The 14720-nt window shown below is 44.3% G+C and overlaps 1 protein-coding gene across 2 annotated transcripts in view; it reads right to left on the reverse strand.

Moving 5' to 3' along the window:
* Positions 1–14720, reverse strand: part of RGS20 (regulator of G protein signaling 20) — a gene marked incomplete at its 5' end in the record, with an annotated part of 75607 nt that overhangs the window by 50591 nt on the left and 10296 nt on the right. Inside the window, one exon of one of the 2 annotated variants that reach the window (XM_080801377.1) lies at positions 57–143. Coding sequence is in view for 1 of the 2 variants with exons in the window: in XM_080801376.1 (XP_080657502.1) it covers positions 935–1237 (303 nt within the window). Of the gene's footprint in view, positions 1–56; positions 144–934; positions 1238–14720 lie in introns of those variants that run through there. The other variant, XM_080801376.1, reaches the window with a different exon arrangement.

Raw genomic sequence — 14720 nt, forward strand, 5'->3', positions numbered from 1 at the left:
CTAGCCCTGGAGAGTCACGCCACGGACTACCCCGCGTCTGGAGGGCAGCCTCCTACCTTTTCTCTTTCTCCGGTTGCCACTCCGAGAGCTGCACCCGTCCTATCCTGGCTGGTCCCTCACTGGAAAGGAGTTCCACGCCCTCTTCCTGCTGCCGGAGCCGGAGGCTCCACCAGGTCGGGGGGGTGGGGGTAGGGGTGGTAGGGTTGGCTAACTCCCGATTTCGGATCCCGCTGAGACTTTTGGCAGCTGCCCTCCGTCCCCAGAGGCTCCGAAGTGCAGGGGTAAGGAGAAGGAAAAACGCTGCCTCCCAGCTCCGCGGGCACAGAACACCGCGTGTCCCTATAGACCCCGCCGTGTGCCCTCGAGAGCGAGACGCAGACCGACCGCCTGTGCCCGGCGCGGGAGCTTGGAGGGCTAAACTGAAGCTGGAAGCTGACCTGACACAAAAATAACATCACGTCATTTCCTCCTAGGCCTCCGGAGCCTGCAGACGCTGAGAGGGCAGGGGAGTGGGAGCGCGAGGGGTGGCGCGTCGAGGGAGAGGCTTGTAGGAAGGGGGTTGAGCTACACCATTGGGAACCAGAGTTTGAGAAGCCGACTCAGGAAGGGCGAGGACTCCCTCCCGCTCCCACAGTTTCCATTGACACTGGAAGGAAATGGTCCAGCAAAAAGTAGCTTCGAGGGTCTACAGCGGAAAGGGGGTGTCAGGCGAGGCGCTGTCGCCTTTTCCTTGAACTAGCTGTAGCCTCTCTTGCCCTTCCCACCAAAACTCTCTGCCCCTTCCGCTGCCCCCTCCCGCCCTAGCCCCTTGCGGGCTGGAGCCCCTGCTGGCCTGGCGTGGAGTGGGTCAGTCGAGGTTAGGGAAGAGCAGGGGATGCTGGTGCCTGGGTGAGGTGGGGGTGGGGCGGGGCGTGGTGGAGACAACTATACTCACGGGCATGGGCGAGCTCTGCCCAGCGCAGGCATCCTCTTCTCTGGGCGGGCGTCCCCCTGGGGGTCGGCTGGGCAGTGTCAGAGCTGACCCCAGAAGGAGCAAGAGGCGGCCCGGTCGCTCCCCGTACCCCCGCGAGAGCCCAGCTGGTAGGGAGCAAGCGAGAAGCCGGAGGGAGAAGTCCGGGCGCCACTGGGGACCGCCAGGAGGGGGTCGCCGGAGAAGATGAGAGAAGCATCGCGCGAGGCCAGAGAGCTTGCTAAAAAGGAGACCGAGCCGCTTCGGGGCAGCGGGCGAGTCTGGGAGCTGTGCAGGGCCGGCGGCAGGAAGGGCAAGAGGTAAGGGGAGAGAAACAAAAGCAACACACCATTACTGTTGGGTCTAGCTACAGACTGAAGAAAATGTGTATTTAGTATCATTTACTGCAGCATTTTGAGGCTGTACTTTGGGGGTGCAAGAGAAGGTAGTGAGAGCAAAAGGAAAGGCCTTTGGTTGGATTCTCCTTCTCCTTTCTCTCCTTTCCCCCTTCCCCCCTTCTCCTCTCCCCCTTTCTAACTCTGCACTCATTGTGGTTCTTGGACCAGCAGCTTCAAGGACAACCAGGAGCTTGTTAGAAATACAGACTCTGGGACCCTATCCTGAACTTTAGTGTCAGAATCTGAATGTTAATGTTCCCAGGGGGTTCATATGCACCTTAAATGTGAGATGCAGTGTATAAAAGTATCTATATTCATACTTCTTGGTTCTTAGGATTTTCTAGTGAATGAACATCTAGTTCAGTTTTGCAACTCTTGCTCTTCTCCCGCTTTCCCTCTGATCTTTCCCACCTCCTAAAGTGCCTAGAGCTCTCCCTGCTGAGGCACTGAAGTTGGACGTGGTTACTAGGTTCTGGTGTGCGAAGTGTCTAGGAGAGAATCCATTAGTGTCAGAAGACTGAGCAATCCCAGACGTAGGCTGGGTGGAAGAAGGGACTGGCTGATTTGTCCTGGGTTGTGCTGGTTGGTGTGGGTGGGATACCAGGACTGTGTTGGGTCTCATGAGTGTGCACTGTGCAGGGCCCCTTTCTGCACTCTGTGTGTCCATCTTATTCTCAGGAACACAGGGCTTTACATCTTCCACTTGTTGCTTAGGATATCTAAACGGCCAGTGTAAAGGCAAAATTATTATTATTTTCTTTGAAAGTAGAGGGAAGCATTAATTTAAAAGTCAGAAGACCGGGGTTCTAGACTGAGCCTTGCAACTAACTCCACAACTAACCTTGGGAAAGTCTCTTTATTCTTTGAATTTATCTGCTTCATTTATAGAGTAAAGGGATTGAACTCAGTGGCTTCTTAAGGTCACCTGCCTTGTCAGGCTCTCATTTTTGAGCTCTTAGAGCTTCTTGGTCCACTAACCTTTAGAGAAGCTACAATCCAGAACCTAACTCAGCCAATCCAAACAGCTCCCTCAAGTAAAACAAAAAGACAATTTAATCTGTTTGTGAAAAACAAGAGTGGCGGTTGCCAATAAGATTGAAGGTGGAGGCGGGAAGCAGCGAATAAGTGACAGGGTGGCGAGGCGCTGGACCGGGCTACGGGAGCCCGGCGGGAGTCCCAAGGGCGCAGCTGCCGCTCTCCAGGGTCCTGAAGGCGGGAGAGGCCGAGGGCGGCCTCCGTGGGCTTGGCTAGGTTCCCTAGATCAGCAGTTGCCAGGCCCGGCGTGTTTTCTTTAGGCGGTGGAAGTCGTGGGGGAAGCGACTGTCGGGAGGGAAGGAGGAAACCTAGCAACCCATTCTCATTCATGAGGCCCTTTCTGGGAAGCCAACGAACGTGTTGGCGGATTTGTCTTTCGGTCGTTTGTATGCGATCGGGGAAAGAGTGGAGCTTGGTTTGCATATCCGAGTAAGTTCACACTGTTTCGCTTCCCTTATACCTTTTCCTGGAGAATGGAGTCTTTCTCCTAGTATTTTCATTCTCCCAGTTCAGATGCTTCTCTCCCCTCCCCCGCTTTCTGGCACCATGTGTTTATTTTAGGGGGTGGCCCTGAGAGCCGGGGAGGCTTCTGGAGAAGTGCCAACAGCTCACTCGAGGCGGGGGGAAAGGAGAGATTTGGAAAACGCTCAGAGCCGGCCTTGGCGCCCAGCTTTCGTCTCTCCGGGGAGGAGGGCAGGGGACCAGGCCCTTGCTCTGGGGTCGGTGTGTGTGCTTCGCCGGCTTCAATAGAGCTCGGATGCCGCGGGCAGCTGGGCTAGGGCGGTTCGCAGCTAACTTCGTGCACACCTGCCAGCGGAGGCCGCCGCGTCTGCCTCGAGTACGCTGCTGGATGGCAGCAGAAACCTGAGGGGAAGCGAGCACTGAGGCCTCAAGGACCCCATGCAGAGGAAGTCGAGAAAGAACTGGTTCAGCCCCCGGCGACCCAGAGCTTAACTAAGCCCACCCGCGACCCTTCCCAACCAGCCTTCATTCCACGGCTTGAGCAAAGCTTAAATCCCTGAAAATGAGTAGCAGGCATACCTCTGGGTCGCATGCCGCGCTCTTAGGGCCCCGAAGGAAGCTTCAGGGAACTTCCGTGGGACCCCGAATTTTCGTCTCCAGCTCATATTTTCAAATGGTTTCTTGCGAATATGTGAACCGGTAACCTGACCCTTCTCTCTTCTCCCCTCCCAAGTCCTTCTTCCCAAGTCCTTTGCACACCCCTTCCCCCCCGGCACGCTTCATTAGGCATTTCGCTTCGGTCCTTTGCTTCAAGACAGAGACGCTTGTGAGGAAAATAGTGGAAATGTTCAGACAGAATAAAAGTCTCAAACTCAGCCCCAGTAGCACAAAGCCCGGGCTCCACTGCTCCTTTGGAGACATTCAGCTTTTACCCTTCCCTAGACGGGTCTTTTCTCTCAGGATCAGCAGCCTACTCTCCAATTCTGGGTGGTGTCTGGACACACTATGCAGTCAGAGCAAGTCTGGACAGGGGCTACAGGCTTCCCTAACAAGCAGGGATCTGAAGCATGATAAGTGCAGCGAGCTGAAATCTGACTTCCTCTGGCCCTCCTGGCAAGGACAGAGCTCTGGGATTATCAATGTACCACAAAATTTGATCTGAGAAAAGTTATCTGAGGAAAGACCTTCAGCTACCTGCAGTGCTCCAGAGATCTCTGTTTTCCTTTTAGGCCAGATTCTAGATGACTGTCTGAGGATTTCAGTAATATTAGCCACAAAACAGAATCATCTTGGAATCTGTATTCCTGAAAGCCCTGCTCCGTAAGGATCCCGAAGACTTAGGGAATACTTTATAAAGATCGAATATCCACTACTTAATGAATCATATTGTCTATTGAACCACGCAGAGGAAAAAACCACCACACCCAAATGTACAGAAAAATCTCATCCCTTTAAAAGGCAAGTTGAAAATTTTCATTCACCCCTCAATAGCCTTTCATAAAAGAAACATCCATGGCAGGATTAAATACTTTTAAAAAAATCTTTATTTATTTTTTAAATTTCTTTTCAGTGTACCAGAGGATTAAATACTTTTAACCAAAAATTTCTCAGAGCTTTTAGAATTAAAATCACAGAATGGAATTTGAAATTAGATTTAATTTTATGAAAGGATCTATTTTTTTCCGCCTGGACTCTTTTATAAAAATTCTGTTTACTTTAGTAAACATTATACGTTTTAATTTTCAATTATTTGGAGAAACAATTCCTTCACTTGGATATAAGAATCCAATTGGCAGTGATTTAAAACTCCACTGGCAAGTCTTTGCTTGTGCTGACTATAAAGCATGCAGATTGGAAAATGGCAAGATAGAATAGGCAGATCATGGATATTAGAGTCACAGGTTAATATTAGTTTGAGGCCAACCAAACTATTAATAACATATTTCTATTAGGGTTCATTTCAAATCTTGATGTTCTTAGTGAAAGTACAACTGTTAAAAAGAATATCTCATAATTAGTTCTGATTTCATCCATTCTTTTAATAACTTTTTTCTTTTTTTTTAAAAGATTATTTATTTATTTGACAGACAGAGATTACAAGTAGGCAGAGAGGCAGGCAGAGAGAGAGGAGGAAGCAGGCTCCCTGCTGAGCAGAGAGCCCGATGTGGGGGCTCAATCCCAGGACCCTGAGATCTTGACCTGAGCCGCCGAAGGCAGAGGCTTTAACCCACTGAGCCACCCAGGCGCCCCTCTTTTAATAACTTTTTAAGTGGATCTATGTCGAGGACTTATATGGAGGTGTTATAAGTAGATGTTACATAATGAGCATTGATAGCGAGGAAGGTGGGACTAGGAATGGAAGTGGAGGGGACCAGAAATAAGGGCTACTTAGGTGACATGTATGTCTGGAAAAGGGAAACACTGACGGTTGTCTGTTCAGTCCTTTCAGAGATAACTGGGCCCTCTGCCTTCCTGCTGTTGTTGTTAACTGAGTGAAGAGCTTAAGACAGGAGTTGGGTCTTTATTTGAATATATATACATATATTCGTTTGAAGTATATACAACACTGAACTCTTGATTTTCTCTTTCAGATTTTCTCCTCCATTTCAGTGAACGGTAACTTGATCACTTTGTCAAAAACACTGGGGTATCCCTGCTTATATTCACAGCTATCACTCTGTGTTATTGACTGAATTGGGTCTCCCCAAAAATCATATGTTGAAGTCCTAACCCCCAGATTCAGAATATGGCCTCTTTCAAAATAGGATGGTAGACCATATAATTAGTTAAGTCATGTTAGAATAGCATGGGCCCCTAATCCCATATGACTGGAGTCCTTCTAAAAAGGAGAAATTTGGACACAGACACATGCACCAGGAGAATGCCATGTGAAAATGAAAGCAGAGAAGGAGGTGAAGAATCCACAAGCCACGGAATGCCAAAGATTGCCAGCAAATGATCAGAAACGAAAAAGAGGCGTAGAATAGATTCTCCCTCCAAAGAAATCTGGCTGCAGGATGAAAACATAGAAACCCTGCCTCCGTTTTCAGCCTGTTGATATACCCTGCAGATTTTAGATCAAGGATGAAATATCAATTCTCACCTGAATTTCCAACCTGCTGGTTTGCCCTACAGATTTGGATTTGAGACTTGCCAGCCAACACTACTGAATGAGTCAATTCCTTAGCTGAATCTCCCTCTCCTTTCCCTACCCCTCTTTCCTTCCCTCCTCGCTTCTCTCTCTCTCTCTCTCTCTCATCATCTATCATGTACATGTCCTGTAGGTTCTAGTTCTCTAGAGAACCTTGACTAATACTCTCTGGTACAGTTCTTATCATCATTAACCTGGACTATTGGATTTTCTTCCTAGTTGGTATTTCTACTTCCCTTCTGCTTTATTTCCCCTTAATATTGAAGACAGGATTTTTCTTCAAAATGTAGGTTGGGCTATATCACTCTCTAACTCCAGTCTTTCTATCAGCTTCTTATTTCAGAGTAAAAACCAAGTCCTTACATTAGCTCAGTGCACAACACGAATGGCTCCATCTTACCACGAAGATCTCTTCCACCTATGCAGCTATTCTTGCAATATTGGTTTTGCACAACACATTTTACTATTTGGCATACTACGTATTTACTTCCTTATATGACAAAAGTAGTAATTTTTTCTCTTTAGTTCACTGATATGTCAGTAGTGTCTAGAATAGCATTCTTGGCCCTTAAAGTGCTCAATGAGTATTTTTTGGGACAAATGAATGCAAAAACTAGCTCAAATATTAACCACTCATAAAAAGGAATGGAATTCTGGTACATGTTACAACATGGAAACCTCAAAAACTTGCTAAGTGAAAGAAGCTGGACACAAAAGGACAAATATTATATGATTCCACTTATCTGAGGTACCAAAAATAGGCAAATTCATGCAGATAGAAAGTAGAATAGTGGTTACCAGGGGCTGGTGGGAGAGAATGGGAAGTTACTATTTGATGGATGCAGAGTGTAGGGGTTGAAGGAAGAGTTATAGAAATAGACAGCGGTGATGGTCCTACAACCTTGTGAATATATTTAATGTCTCTGAATGATACATTTAAAACTGGTTAAAATAGTAATTTATTTTATATTATTTATAATTTCCCGCAGTTTAAGAAAACATTAAAAACTCTTCAAGGTGTGAGCTCAGAGGAGCTTGAGAATGTCCACCCCGCAGGGAAAAACAGCTGAGTAAATCACTCCTGATTCTGCCAGAATCTCTTGGGGTTCCCTCGCTTTGATTTTTGCTTCCCTCAGCTAAACGTGCTTTCAAGATAGATATTGCCAACTGCCATTCTATTCTAGAATGTATGGGGACACAGATTGTGATATGTAGAGGTAGAAGGAGAATAGTTAAAGCAGGGTCCAAGAAAGGTCTTGCAGGCCAATCATTTCTTCATCCTTTCAGCAAATATTTATCATGCGTCTCTTAAGTATCAGACTGTTCTAGAGGCTCTGGAGTCAAAGTGAGTGAGGAAGAAAATGATCTGCTCTTATGGTGTGGTGAAGGAGGGGGTAGTAAGAATCTATGCAGACTGAATAGGACAAGAAGTCATGGCAAGGATTTTGGATTTTATTTTAAAAGCAATCAGAAGTCACTGAAAGGTTTTAAGCAACAAAGTGACAAGATCTGATTATATTTTTAAAATACTCCTTTGATGCTTTGTATTGGAGTGAATTGGAAGGGGACACACTTGGGAATAGTGAAAACAGGAAACTTTGCAATGGTCCACATGGGAAAAGTTGATGACTTGGACAGTAATGGGGATAAAATACAGAGAAATGGACAGACTGAGATATGTTTTCGAGAGAATTAATCGCACTTCAGGTAGATTGGATGTGCAGGCTGAGAAAAAGGGAATCAAAGATCTTACCCAGGTGTTTTGAGATGAGCAGTTGGGTGGCTTGCTGAAATGAGGAAGATGAGGAGGGAAATCAAGAATCCTAGTATAGGGCGCCTGGGTGGCTCAGTGGGTTAAGCCTCTGCCTTTGGCTCAGGTCATGATCTCAGGGTCCTGGGATCAAGCCCCAAGTTGGGCTCTCTGCTCAGCAGGGAGCCTGCTTCCCCCCTCTCTCTGCCTGCCTCTCTGCCTGCTTGTGTTCTCTCTCTCTCTGTCAAATAAATAAATAAAATCTTAAAAAAAAAAGAATGCTGGTAAACATATTTCATAGATGCCTATGAGTCATTCAAATGGAGCTGCTAAATAGGTTGTTGTAAAAGAGCCTTGAGCTCAGGGTAGAGGTCTGGGTGGGAGTCCAGGAGAGATGTACGTTTAGGAGTCATTAGCATAAAATGGTATTTAAAGCTATTAGAATTGGGTAAGATTCTAAGAAAAAGATGAAAATATAGAACAAGATTGAATCAATTTAAGGAGTTTGAACCACATCCAGATAGAAATGGGGAACCACTGACAAAACTTAATCAGGGAGTTAATAGGATCAGATTTGTATTTTAGAAAGAATCTCTCTGTCCTCTGATGTTACTTAGAGGCAAACATGACTAGAAAGAGGGACCAGGGAACATGCTGTTGCAATAATTTTTGGGGAGATGATAATGACTTGATTTAGGAAAGTGTTAAATACAGTAGAGATAACTAAATTAACAGATCAAGAGATAATTTTGAATAGTGTGAACAAAACATGGGAATTGATTAGACGTGTGAAATGAGGACAAGAGCAAGGTCAAGGGTTCTGCCTCCCAAATTGCTAGTTCAAAACTGGGTGGATGACGGTACCCATTTTTACTGTGATAGAGAACTTAGGAGAAGAAGAGTTTGGGCAAAAGTGAAGACAATTGCTAATTCTGAAGCGCCTGTTAGACATGTAAATCTACATGGTCAGTAGACTTTTGTAAGTTCATGTGGGGACTGCAGGAGACAGAGCCTGAAATCTATAAGCTGTCAATCTATAAGCTGTCATCAATCTATAAGCTGTCTTAGAACCTTTGACACTGCCCAGATTAGCCAGGGAGAATGAGTCCAGTGAGAAGAGAAAAGAAAACTTTCCCAAAGTTGAAAACTTAGGGAACTTCCAATTTTTCAGAGTCAGTAAAGGGAGAGAAATTTTTTTAATGAGACTGAAAGGGAGCAGCCAGAGAAGTAGAAGAAAATAAGACAAAGGGACATCATTTGTCACGTTTCAGACTCTGGCTAGATGTCATGTCATTTATTTCTTTTTGTGACACTGCAAGCAGTTATTGATGTCCTCTCCGTTTTACAGAAGACCATATTGAGACTCAAGTGAAATAACTGGGTCAAAGACACTCATCCAGAAAATAATAGATCAAGTTAGAAGGAATTTAAACAAACCTTGGACTATGAAGTTTCTACCCTTTGATTGTTCCCAAAAGGAACGAATCCTGTGTGTGTGTGTGTGTGTGTGTGTGTGCGCGCGCGCGCGTGCGGGCATGTGCGTTCCCATGTACATGTATTTGTATATACGTAGACTATCTCTAGGAGGATACAAAGAAGCTGCTAAGACTGTAGAGTGGTTGCCTTGGGTGGATCAGGGAACAGAGGTTGGCAACTAGATGGAGACTTACTATATTATATACACTGTAATGCTCTGTATTTTTGTAATAGAGTCTGTAATAAGGACTTGGCTCCTTTTCTTTCTTTCTTTCTTTCTTTCTTTCTTTCTTTCTTTCTTTCTTTCTTTCTTTCTTTCTTTCTTTTTTAAATGCTTGACTGCTGACAGCTTTCAGTCCCCACTACTCTCCTTTCCCTTCTGCCTCATATCCGGGCAAACTGATAGGACAGCCTCGATGCTTTCTCCTTGGGCACCTGCAGGGAATTCAAGCGATGTAAGTCTTGACTCTTGCAGAGGAGAACCCTCAGTTCCAGCCCCACCATAAAATTCTAAGCCACTCTTCTTCTGTTCTCTTCAGCCATTTTTGGACCTGTTAGCAAGCAACCTGCCTTGCTCTCTTCAGAGGGCCTCGTTATGGGAGTAATACATCTCTCTATGCCCTCTTGGTATTTATGTGGCCTCACTGGTCTGGACAAGAGAATCAAATTGGGGGCGTGTGGGTGGGAAGGCCCATTCTGCCTATGTAGGGGTGACCCCAATAATTGTGTTAGATGACAACTGTAAGACTGGACTAGTCTGATTTTGACTATTCCAATTCAAAAATATAAATTAGCCAGGACATTTTTAAATGGTAAGAATTTTAAAAGGCCCATGTCCTAAAGTCTTGAGATTTTAAGATCCCTATGGGCCTTCTCCTCCATTTTTCTTACCTGTTAGATCATTAAAAAGGCTGAGAAGGTAAAGAAAACTAAACTAAACTAAAGATAACTAAAACTAAAATGAACTAAAATCTGTGCTCTTTCTTCCATACTATTCTATACCTCTAGAGATCAGGAAGGGTATTATTATATAAAGTATAAAATTAAAAAGAAAGATTCAAAATTAATTTTTGAAGCTTTAGTGATCTTTTCCTGGGATCTCCAGCTCTATAAAAATTTTATTTGTCCAAACTACCATATTTTTAAAAATCACGGATTCTTACAATTAAAAAAGTATATATGCATATATATATGTGTGTATATATATATAAATCTCCAAGCAAGCTATTCCTGAAGTATAGTAAGCCGTGCTCCAACAAAATCCCTCCTATATTTTGCATACTTCCTTGCATCATATTTTTTACGTATTTTACCCTGATGTGCAAATACTTACAAAATGTTCTATACATGCATCTCACTACTCACCACCCCCTTCCTCATCGCTATTTGGTCAGGAAGCTACAGACTAGTGAGCTCAGATGATATCTGTTAGGCTGACAAGGAGCAGAACTGGGCCACAGACTGGTGCTTCCTGACTGGTGCTTCTTGACCCACATCCAGGAGACGTGGTCATTATTTACTGATGTCAGTAACAAGGATTGACAGTGACACTCATCAAGGACAGCAATAATGTTGATCCATATCTCCAAATGCCTCCGATGGCGGCTAAATGTAGTTAAGTACCTTCGACCACATTCTTTCTCTTAAACCAAAATTCCAATTTCCCTTTCTCTTAAACCAAAATTCCAATTTCCCTTCCTTCTCACACCCAGCAAGTAATGAGAATTCCATGATGAGCTCGCTTCCAAACTACCACTGGAAATTGAATTCCCGACTTCAACTCTATAGGCGTTGGGTCCATTGATCACATGGCTGCTCATTCTCTACTTTGCTTAGTAATACAGTTACTTCTCTGAGATCCTAAAAGGGCTATATAGCTTTATAATAGCCCGATTTACCTAAAACCAAAGAACAGAATTTCAAGCACCAACAGAGAAGCCCCTAAAATTTTAGATATTGAAGAATAAACACCAGAGTGAAGTTTCTGGGAGAATCTGCCTCCCAGGGTGTCAGACACCTTTGGTAAGTTAAATCCTTGGAGTGCAGAATATTGTTATTCTGAAATGAAATACAATATTGTTGAAACTCTGTATAATTTATAAAGTTCCTATTTAATTATTTATATTTTTCAAGAAAGCTTCTAGTCTTAGTGCAGCCAAGCTTTGCACAGTGATTGGCAGAGTCCAATATAATTGTAAATCATACATTTATTTTTCAGATTGTATGCAGTTTCTCTTACGAAGATATGGAACAGGTCAACAAGGGTTCCTATTGTAATGTTTCATCCTAAGGCTTTTCAAGAATTGGTGTCAGTGACTATGAGAAATGAAAAACCCTGTCATTGAAATCCTAAGAGCTGGTGGAAGCAAACAGAATCTTGAACAACATAAGCGTGAGAAATGCAGGGGATGGGGCTGCTCACATAATCAGAAGTCTTCTTTTTCTTATGTTGTCTGTCTACAAAAGTTTCCAGCACCGCTGTCATTTGAATGCTAACATTTTTCAGGGGTTTTGTTGCTCCCCTGGGGTGCCTGAGGCGGGGTGGTGAGAAGGGAGAAGATGGATAAAAACAGAGCAGTGGAAAAGCCGCAGATGGAGGAAGGGGTGGCAGAGTCAGGAGACGGAAGCCCTACCAGCCATATCCCTTGTGACTTTGGGTAAGTGTGTGCTCACTTGGGCTTTTCCCTTCCTGCCCAGGGAAATGCGTGTACATTTTCCTTTCCTGCACAGGTGGATTTAGTGAAGATGGTCTCTAGGGCTTCCAAAGAGCTGATTTCTGGGTTCAGTGTGGGACCCATTCTCTGATACGTAATCACTTTCCATTGTCCTCTCTTGGGACTCCCTCCCCAAAGGAAGAGGGACACACACACACACACACTCACACACACACTCACATACACACTAACCCTATACCTTAGAGAAGAGAAGCAGAGCAGAATCCCCAGGGAGCTCTGGAGCCCAGCATACCTCCCCAGGCAGGCACTTATCAACATCCCCTCTGCGACTTCCCTAGCTCACTTAATTAAATTACAGCGTTCTCCTAAACAGTTTCCACCTCGGAGCCTGTGCAGCACTTAGGTCCACTCTAACCTGTTCCCCACCCTGCAGAAGGAGGGATCTTTCTAAAAGGCAAGTGTGATCACGTTACCCACCCCCCCTTCCCCAACCAATCACTGGCTCCTCATTTCTCTTTAGGCCCTAAAGCAGCATGTAGACCTTTTATGATTTGATCTGTACTTTTACCTACCTTTCTTTCTCACTCTTTGTACTTCAAGCTCCAATCATATTAAGGTTCCTCAGTTCCTAAAAATCTCCTTGTTCATGTTCATTCCTGGCTCTTTTTATAAATCCTCCTTCTGCTGAATCATTACCCATTCCTAATCTGCTTCTCCTCTTTTATCCTGAGGCCATCTCTTACTTAGCCTTCCAGTTTCAGCTTAGATGCCATTTCCTCCAGGAAGCTCTCCCAGTTTGGGCTAGCTGCCCATATACTTTCTCTTGTCACAGCCTTTCCTGCACTGAATTGTGATAGTTTGTGAGGGTCAGGACTTTGCCCTTGTACAGACCTGTGTCTCAAAAAACCTAAAGCAGTACTGAGACATAATATGTGTTCAATCAATAGTTGTAAATGAATGAACTAAGACATGATGTGATCTGGAGTTGGTAATTGTTGAAGCTGGTAATGTGTACATCAGGTTCTATTATGCTATTATTTACTATGCTATTTTCTCTGCTTTTATGTATATTTGACATTTATTGTAATAAAAACATTTTAAAAAAAGATTTCATTTATTTATTTGAGAGACAGGAAGCATGAGTGGGGGTGGGGGCGGGATAGAGGGAGAAGCAGTCTCCCCGGGATCATGACCTGAGCTGAAGGCAGACATCCAGGTGCTGTAATAAAAAGATTTTTTTAAAACATGATTTTTAGCTTCTAAGCAACATACCTCAAATCTTCTTAATTGCAACAGACAAGAGCGACAGCAGGGTAGAAGCTGCCACAATTCCACGTGCAAGCCTCCTAGGCATAAGGTTTATTAAAATGCCTGTTCCGAGAAGGTGTGATGCAAAAGAGAACACAGGCAGTTCTTCCTAGAGGAGCCTGCCTTCCATTTGTCCCCATGGTCCCAGGCCGGATCCACCAATTTCACACTGGTAGAGCACAAAAATCAACAAGCAAGATGGCAAGAACAAGGGGAGACATTGTTCCATCCAAAGTGGAAATTTGTGACAGGGCTCAGGAAGGCAGCATGAGCTTTGTAGCTTTTCCAGTGGTTCCTAATAAACCAGGCTTTGTGTGAGTCTCACCCAGGCTGCACAGGGCCCTGTACTAAGGCTTTCTCTTTCCTCTGGCTTGGCTGCTGGGAAAACTTGTTAGCTCTCACTGATTTCTTTGAGTTGGACACCACTGAATTGGACTGCTTTGCTTTGCATTTTAAAAGGGGTATTTTTCTTGAGTAAGTTGGAAGTTGGCATGGACTTGAAATTTCATATTTTGAGACCATTCAGAATCCATAACTATCATTAATTTCCTTCATGGCACTTGAGACATTTGGCTGAATAAAGATTCTAACAACAGTCTTAGCTTAAAGAGGTAGTATTTTACCCACGTGGTGGGAATAAAGTAGGAAAATAATACATTTCTACTACTAATCAACTAGCAAACCAGTATTGACTGGGCTTTTAGATGTGCCCAATATGAGTGAGGCTCTACCTGTAGATGGGAATAATTAGATTAACTGTTTTGGGGAAAACTGGGTACAAATCAAGCATGGGTTCCCCAGGACAGCAGCGCAGCACCAATGGAAAGCCTGGACCCATGGGTGCAGATTGTTTTTTAAAAGTCAAAGTATCTGATTAAAAAAACCTAATAAAATTACTTGCGAGAGGTATTATTGTCTTGATTTTGTAGATGATAAAACCAAGACAAAGAGAATTAAATTTGACTTGGACCTGAATTCAAGAAACAGTTCTGGCCAGTGCAAAGACGTTGCTTTTCTGTCATCCTATTGCCTGGTTTGCACCTGCGTACACCAAAAAGATGCACACGACTGAACTTCAGCTGGGATAAAGGATGTCTTCAAGGAATCAGACTTCTGTCAGTTACATCTGAGCCTCAAAGCTTTACGGGCTTGCGATCCTGCAATACTGCAATGTCCACCAGGTGTCAGCATTTACCGTTCTTTCACTCCCTTCGGCCTTAACTGTTACAAAGTATTAGGACAGAAAAGCCCATCTTGCTTCTGGGTGCCTCAAAATGTCTGGGCATGAGGTGAAGGGTTATGTGCCATGAGGTAAGGATGCTGCTGAACACTGAATCTTGACTCCATGCAAATTTGAAAATGTCAAAATTCAGCAGCCCTCTGCTGCTCATTTTCTAAAACCCAAAGGTATCCATTTTTTTCTTCTCTTCTTTGTGGTTTCATGTATATAAAAACCAGTTCATTTCTGATGGATGAGCAAGCACAGTTAAAACCTGGCCTTTGGCCAAGACTGCAC

Source organism: Martes martes (assembly GCF_963455335.1).
Source record: "Martes martes genome assembly, chromosome: 4".
NCBI lineage: Eukaryota > Metazoa > Chordata > Mammalia > Carnivora > Mustelidae > Martes > Martes martes.